The sequence below is a fragment of the Macrobrachium nipponense genome, chromosome 33 (assembly GCF_015104395.2).
Source record: "Macrobrachium nipponense isolate FS-2020 chromosome 33, ASM1510439v2, whole genome shotgun sequence".
Classification (NCBI taxonomy): domain Eukaryota; kingdom Metazoa; phylum Arthropoda; class Malacostraca; order Decapoda; family Palaemonidae; genus Macrobrachium; species Macrobrachium nipponense.
In genome coordinates, this window is record NC_087219.1 from 71,138,627 (window position 1) to 71,146,188 (window position 7,562).

Sequence of the window (7,562 nt, forward strand, 5' to 3'; positions counted from 1 at the left end):
ATAGCATTTAAATAAAATCCTCAAAATATAGATAATATAAAAACCATCAGTAGCTACTCATTAGCATACCCAATTAACCCACTAACATCTATAAAAAAAACAAAAAAAAAAAAATTATTTTCCCAGTATAATAAATCAATAAAAGCATTCGTAAGATTTCGCAAATGTCACAAGATTTTGGTTCCTTTACCAGACAAGATTCCCTGGAATTTCTGTCGCCTTTCCTGGGCTGCTCTCAACCTACGAACATGATGAGAATACGTTAGCAGAAATCGTACTTCTGCTGCCTCAAGCGATTTTTCTTTTGCTTTATCCGCTTATTTTAGCTTGTTTTTTTTTATTCTCCTGTCTTCTACCAATAGGTATATTCTTTAGTATAGAGGTTTAACTCCATAATTTTATATATATGAAAAAATAATAATTTTTCCAGGATATATAATTGATATATATATATATATATATATATATATATATATATATATATATAATAGGATTATATATACTATATATATATATATATATTATATATATATATATATATATATATATATATATAATATATATATATATATATCCTGGAAAAAACTATTTCCCCTAACATATAAAATCTGAAGTTAAACATCTCTATTTGTTAATTTATTGATATTATTATTATATTATTTAGTGTTCGCTACTTCTTGAATTTTCATTTACCTCCTCTTACTATCTTACAATATTCTATGGAAGTTTGAATTTCAAGTCAATGGCCCCTGGGCTTGTTCCATATGAATGGGTTTCATCTTTTCAACAACAACAAAAACAAAAACCACCGTAATAATAATAATAATAATAATAATAATAATAATAATATTTCGGAAGGAGACCCTCTCGTAGACATGTTTTGTTAAAAATAACTGCTGCTTCAGCACTATTAATCTTATAAAGAGTCTTCTCTATCTTTCTGATGACGGCTTTCTCGTTGTTGCTTAGACTGGCGAGCAAACGCACCAAAGGGCATGGTAAAATTCGGTTGAGTCATTTGATTTATTATGCTTATACAATTCTCTCTCTCTCTCTCTCTCTCTCTCTCTCTCTCTCTCTAACGCGACGTTTCCTCCTGATCGACAGGACATTATCAAGCGATAACTGCTGAGGGACTGAATTCCCAGTGTTGTGTTGTTGTTGTTTTGAGTTTAGCTGACCTTGTGTCAGCACGGGCTCTTGCTCACAGAGCAGCCCGTAACTCAGGATGGTGAGAAGGTGGTAATGGTAGGATATGGTTCTTTATTTGGTGATAATGTGTGAGTTGATGAATGTGATATTGAAAGAAACTTTTGATGGGTAAGGTTGTCCAACCTTTTTAAACCCTAAGGTGCCCTTCAGTGGTAGGAAAGTGCTATAGTAGTGAGTGTTGGCAAGTCAGAGAGGCCAACAGATGAGAAGAAGGAAGGGTATGAGTCTGAGAAAAAGATTGCTAGTCAGTTAGCTTGTGAGGTCCGCAAAACATTTCCTTATTCCGTTCCAATTCCGAGTGGGAAGTAGTGTGTGTTGTTGATGCACGAGGCTGAAGGAATGCTGTGCATGAGGTGAGGTAGTGATGAAGGATGTCAGAGTCGGGGCTTTGCTTTTGGAATGTTGGGTGATGTAGGTTGATGTTGGCTGTCTTTGTGTCAGTCATGCACTTGGTGGATTGTTTGTTATTCTGTGTTTTGTGGTTTGTATGTGAGTGGATAGGGATGGCAGGGGGTGTGAGGGGTCTTCACTGATGTCCCCGAGATTCCAATATTTAGGAGTGTTTTGCACCTACCTTGGTGGTGGGTAGGAGCATAGGAAGCCTGTAAGCTGTTGGGTGTTGTTTAGGATGTGTCTTGTTATTTGAGTGACTGATTGTTGATCTCCTTCATGACTTTGTCTTAGTTGTTGTGTTTCTGGGCAGTGTAATATATTAGTGTTCCAGTGGTTCTTCTGTATTTGTTTCGCAGTATTTACATGGTTTAGGGTTGTTTTCTATTTTTGCCATGTGCATTGGTATCCAAACCTTAGACGGTGTATTATTACCGCTAGTGCTCGTGTCATGTTCTTCGGTATGCTGTGTGGTTGAAGTTGTGTGGTGTCTGCATACCATTTTGCAGTCTTGGAGCCTCCGAAGATGGCTCTCCTAATTTTGCTTTCCTCCTGTGTTTGGCAGTATGCTGCTGCTATGCTTTTTAGTTGGGTTAGTGAGAGGTTTATTTTGATGTTGACATTGTTTATGTGTAGCCCGCTTTTTGCCAGGGAATCAGCTTCCTCATTTCCTTGTATTCCAACATGGCTCGGGATCCAGTTGAGAGTTATTTGTCTGTTTCTGCGTTTGATGGAGTTTTGCCAGTGCCCATATGCTCGTTAGGAGTTTGATATTTTCCTTTGCTTTGCCTTTTGTGATGGCTTGTATTGCTCCTTTCGAGTCGGTGTGTATTGTAGTGTTGCCCAGTCTGTGTTGGGAGTCTTCTAGTGCTTTGGCGATAGCTATCAGCTCTGTCTGTAGTGTGGAGGCATTGTCGGAGAGCCTCCAGCTTCCTTTGAGTGTTGTTGAGTAGACCCCTGCTGCTGCCGCTGGGACGCTGAGGTCTACTGATCCATCTGTAAAGTATATGTTTTGTGGCGGTTGTCAACTGTATTGCTTCTTGTGCTGCTTGCTTTAACTGTTTGGATGGTGCATGCTTCCTTGCTTGCTGGAAGAATTGTGTAGTTTGTGTTAAAAGGTTCTGGTTCCCAGGGTGCTGATTCTGTGTATTCACTGAAGGGGTGTCTTCCCTGATGGCTGCAGCATGATTTTTGCATGCCTACTCTTCTCAGTGTATCTAGAAGGTCTCCAGCATATGTTTTGGGACTCAGCTCTTCATGGAGATTAATGCATTTCCTTATCTCCTTTTTGAGTGGACAGTCTCTGTCATTTTTTAAGGTTTTTAGCAGGATGGATGTGTTTCTCTGATCTATCCTATGAGTCAGAGATTGTAGTTTTGTTTCATGTCTCAGGATGCATAGGTTGTCCACATTGGTGCTCCTGTAATGAGTCTTAAGGCATTGTTTTGGATTACCTCAAAACTTTTTGTTCAGTGCTGTGAGATTAGTGAGGACTGGTGCGGCATACTCTACTGTTGATCTTATTGTCTGTATGTAGAAAATTCTGAGGGCATGGTATACGGCTCCCTGCCTTAGCGAGGTGATTCTTTTCATGGCGTTTTGTCTGCATTTGATCTTTTGTTTAAGTGTTTCTATTTCTTTGTGTGGTGAGAGCTGTAGTTGATGTTGACTCCTTAGTACATGAAGTTGTCTACCCATTCGTAGGGTTCTCCCATGAGTTGTATTGGGTTCAGGTCTGTATTGTATTTGATTGCCATTGCCTTGGTTTTTGCCGTGTTGATTTTTAGTCCTAGGACTGTGCATTTGTTTTCAATCTGTGTTATCGCGCTTTGCATGTGTTGGTGGGCTCTATGCCTGTCTGTGCTGACCAAGCACACATCGTCTGCATATATGAAAATTTCAACTCCATTTGGGAAGTTGCTGTTGGCTAATTTCTCCATTAGTATATTGAAGAGGAAGGGGCTGAGTATTCCTCCTTGAGGTGTTCCATTTTCCAGACTAAGGAATTCGGAGGTTGCTCCTTGAAAGGTAACTCTGGCTTGTCTGTTTTTGCATGTATCTTTTGGGTCCATGCTAGAAGGTTGCCTTTAACCGTCTTGTTGGCTAAGGCTGCCAGGATAGCAGCTGCACTTGCAAGTTCGTAGGCTTTTTCTAGGTCGAGAAATACTACGATTGCTTTCTTGTTATTTATTGTGGCCATCACATCTGCTAGACATTCCTGTGTGCCTATCCCCTCTTTGTAGGCATATAAGCGGTGGTGTAAGGCCCTGTTTTCCACAGCAGTCTGTTAACACCATTCTCTCTGCCGTCTTTTCTGTGCAGCTGATGAGAGAAATGGGTCTGTAGGCGTTGGGCTCCTTTGGTTTGGGAATTGGTTGTGTGTTTTGTTGGTTCCATTGTGTGGGTCTGATCTGCTCTGTGTACGTTCTGTTTATTATGTGGAGATGCACTGTCTTTGCTGCGTTTCCCATGTTTTTTAACATGCTATATGTAATCATGTCTGCTCCTGGTGCTGTGGTTCTGTTCCCTTTTGGAGGGCTTTGTCAAGTTCTTTCATTGTGAATGGTGTGTCCGTGTCATCAAAATTGCTGCAGGCTGTATTGATGATTCTCCATCTTCCAGGATTGAGTGCCACTTGTCTTTCTCGTGTGACTGGTGGTAGGTGAATTGATTTGGTTCTGTCTGCAAAGTGTTGTGCTAGTCTGTTTGCTTCAGCTAGAGGGTTGGGATGGTGTGCCTGTGTTGGCCTGGTCTTCCTGATACCTTGTTGAACCACTTGAACATCTTTGCAATGGGCGTCATTTCGAGTGGTTTCTGAGCACCATTTTAGCCAGGTTTCCTGCTTAACCTCCTTAGCAGTTTGGGCTGCGTGGTTTACGACTTCTCTAGGGTCGTGTGCAACTCGTCGGTGGGGTTCCTTCTGAATATTTTCCTTATTCTGTTACTCTTGAGTTCATTTCTTTGATTCTAGAGTTGTAGTACCAACTGTCCTTGTGTGGGGTTGCATTTGTTCTAAAGGCTTTCTTTGGCATGGAAATGTTTGCCGCGTTGTGCAGGCTCTCTACAAAGTCCTGTTGGAGCGTGCATATGTTGAGGCTGGATTTTGAATGTACTGTGTTGCCATGTGTTCATGTGGTTTTGAAATGTTGGCCAGTTTGCTAGGTCCGGTCTCCATCCTGCCGGAGGGGGCGGTGGTGGGGAATCTTCATTATCTTTAGTTTTGTTTCAGTTGCAAAATGGTCACTGGTTAGTGTTGGGTGCACTCTCCATGTGCAGTCTTCTTTCAGGTTCAGTATGAAGCTTAGGTCTAGCCTGCCTCCTCGTAGGTGTGTTGCTTCATTTGTGTCATTTATTAGTGCAACGTCCGGAAATTCTTCCATTAGGATGTGTATGTGTCTGCCTGTTGCATTTGTGTGCTGTCTCGACTGTAAGCATGGTGGTGTGCATTGAAGTCTCCTGCAAAGAAGGTGTTTTCTCTGGAGGCTGCACTGAAGAGGTTCTCTCCTTCAAAGATTTTTTCATGCCCTTTGTAGATATTGTGTATGGTGAGTGACGTGTTCGCTAGTCTTATGAGGACACTTAGTCTCAATCCCATCACCACAGTTTATGTTTCTTATTTTTTCCGAGGGAATTGTTGTTTTTATTAGGGTGATCAGCCCTCTATTTGAATCTGTATGTGGAGTTTTATAAACTGTGTATCCTTTGAATGTGAATTGTTGTTTTCCCTAATTAGTGTTTCCTGCAGCAGGATGACGTCGTGTCTTTCTGAGAGTACTCTTGATTGTAGTATGGCATATTTTGTGTTGGCACTGTTTATGTTCCATTGTAATATTTTTAGACTGGTGTATGATGAAATGTCTTCAGTGTTTGGGGGCGTGTTTGTGTTGTTGATTGTTTCCTTCCATCTTAATAAGGTGTCAGTGCTACAATCGTTCCTGAGGTCAGATGTTAGGTTTAGTTTGGAAACAATTGTTGAAAAATTACCCTCACAATTTTCTCTATTTCCCTCCTAAAGTCGTCCTTTACTGAGGCGGTAGGTGGGTTTCTCTGGTGACTGCTCTACGGTGTTGTGCTGACTTTCGGCACTGGTACTACCGTCACGGGTGGAGCTGTGGGGGGTGTGTTTCATGTGATTGGGTGGGGTGGGAAGTAGGGGTGTTTTCCGAGTTGATGTGGAGTAGAAGGACATGGGGTTTGAGGCAGGTGTGGGTGTGTTGTTTGTGTCTTGGTTTTGTGTCTGTCTGGGGTCTCTGTGGTATGTGTTCCGTTGTTGGTCTTGTTGTGGTTGTTGTGTAGGTGGATTGCGTCTCTGATTGGTGGGGGGTTTCTGCTGCCTGTATCTGGGTTCTTGGTGTCTGTGTTGCTGTGGTTGTTGTTGCTGTAGTGGAGGTGGGTTGTATTCCGTTGGTTGCTGAGGATGTGATGTTTGGGTGTGTTGTTGTTGTGTGGGTGTTTTGTTGTGTAGGTGTTGAGGGTATGATGTGTGTTGTGGGGGTGGTTGTGTTGCTGTTGCAACGTTCTGGTGGTGGTCTGGGGGTTCTGGCCTTTCATTCGCCAAATCCTCTTAAGTCTTTCCGGACAGCCTTTATGCCAGGCGTGATGCTGCCCTTTACAATTCGGGCATTTTGCTGTCGTCCTCTCTTTCCTTTTGTACCGATCTAAGCACTCTTGTGTTGGGTGTTTGCTGCTCCCCCACAAATCCCCCACCCAAATGTGTTTGTAGCCGCATTCACGTTGATGGTGTCCAAATCTTTGACACCTAAAGCACCTTAGTGGTTCAGGGGTGAATTCTTCAGTGGGGAAGATTCCCCATATTGGTATGTTCACTTCAGCAGGCCTTTCCCCTTGGAAAGTCACAAGAACCTTTCTTGTTGGTTCTCCTGCTTTGTTTGTGCACCGGGTGGCGTCTAACACAAAGGAGAGGTCTTTTATGGGGTCGATTGGGAGGTTTACTGGGTATCTGCATATGAGTCCTTTCTGTATTCTGTCGTTTGGGTCCAGTGCCTTGCAATGTCCGTCCTTCTTGAGTACTTCTTCGGTATGTTTGTCTTTAGGTATCAGAATGAATTGTCCTGTCCGGGTTGGTCGTGCCTGGAAAACGATGTCCTTGTGTCTGTCTTCAATGGCTTTTATTGTGGTGTAGGCTGTTTCTCCAGGTTTTTGTATTGGTTTGAATCTCAGTCGTGGGAATTCGGTGTCTGATTGCAAGTTAAAAGTGTCCGTGTTTTGTGTTGATTTCTTCATGTTTTTCTTACTGCGTACAAGTGTAAAGCCATCATTGTCCTGTGAAAGGTCGTCTTCCGTGTCAGAGCAGTCTAGGGAGAGGAGCTGTTGGTTGGGATGTTCTTTTGAGTGTGCAGGAGAGTTATCAGGGGGAGAGGAAATCCGTGGTCGTTGTGTCACGTGTTCGTCCGAGGGGGAGTTGGTACCTGATCTATTTCGTCTTCTAGTCGGTGTCATGGCTGTGATGGGGGCTGAGGAGTCGTCATGGATGATGTGATCTTGTGATATGAAAGAGGTTGAAGGTTCCATGTCTATGGAGTGATTTATGAGGGGTGAGTGACTAAGTGATTGGTTGTGTATATGTTGCCTGAAGGGCTTGGATGTTTAAGTTATCTTGGAATCTGGCTTATGGAAGGCGCCAGCCTATGGTTTCCTGTGCTACTTGCAATATAGTATTGCGACAGTAGGAAGATTTGTCTCTTTGGTCTTGCTTCTGTTGGAGTTTTTAGACCTCAAGGGCTACCAAATGTTCCACAAGAGAGACGGTGTTAGTAAGAGAAAGTTATTTTTGAGAAAAGGAGTAGTGATTTTAAGTCTTCAAATTGCTTATAAGAGTGAGAGAGCTCTCTCAAATCTTATTCTCCCTTGCCAAGCGCGCCAACTATAAAGTCGGCAGGGCTAAATGCAGGGAAAGTCTGCAGCAAGCTGATTGGCTGGTGGCCGAGAAGCACAAGCTT

The 7,562-nt window shown here is 42.5% G+C and overlaps 1 protein-coding gene across 1 annotated transcript; it reads right to left on the minus strand.

The window, feature by feature from the left end:
• Positions 1–5,727: 5,727 nt before the first annotated feature.
• On the minus strand, positions 5,728–7,134 carry LOC135202910 (uncharacterized). Its single transcript, XM_064232361.1, has one exon. It carries the CDS (start codon positions 7,132–7,134, stop codon positions 5,728–5,730), a length of 1,407 nt encoding a protein of 468 aa, XP_064088431.1.
• Between the last annotated feature and the right edge of the window lie 428 nt (positions 7,135–7,562).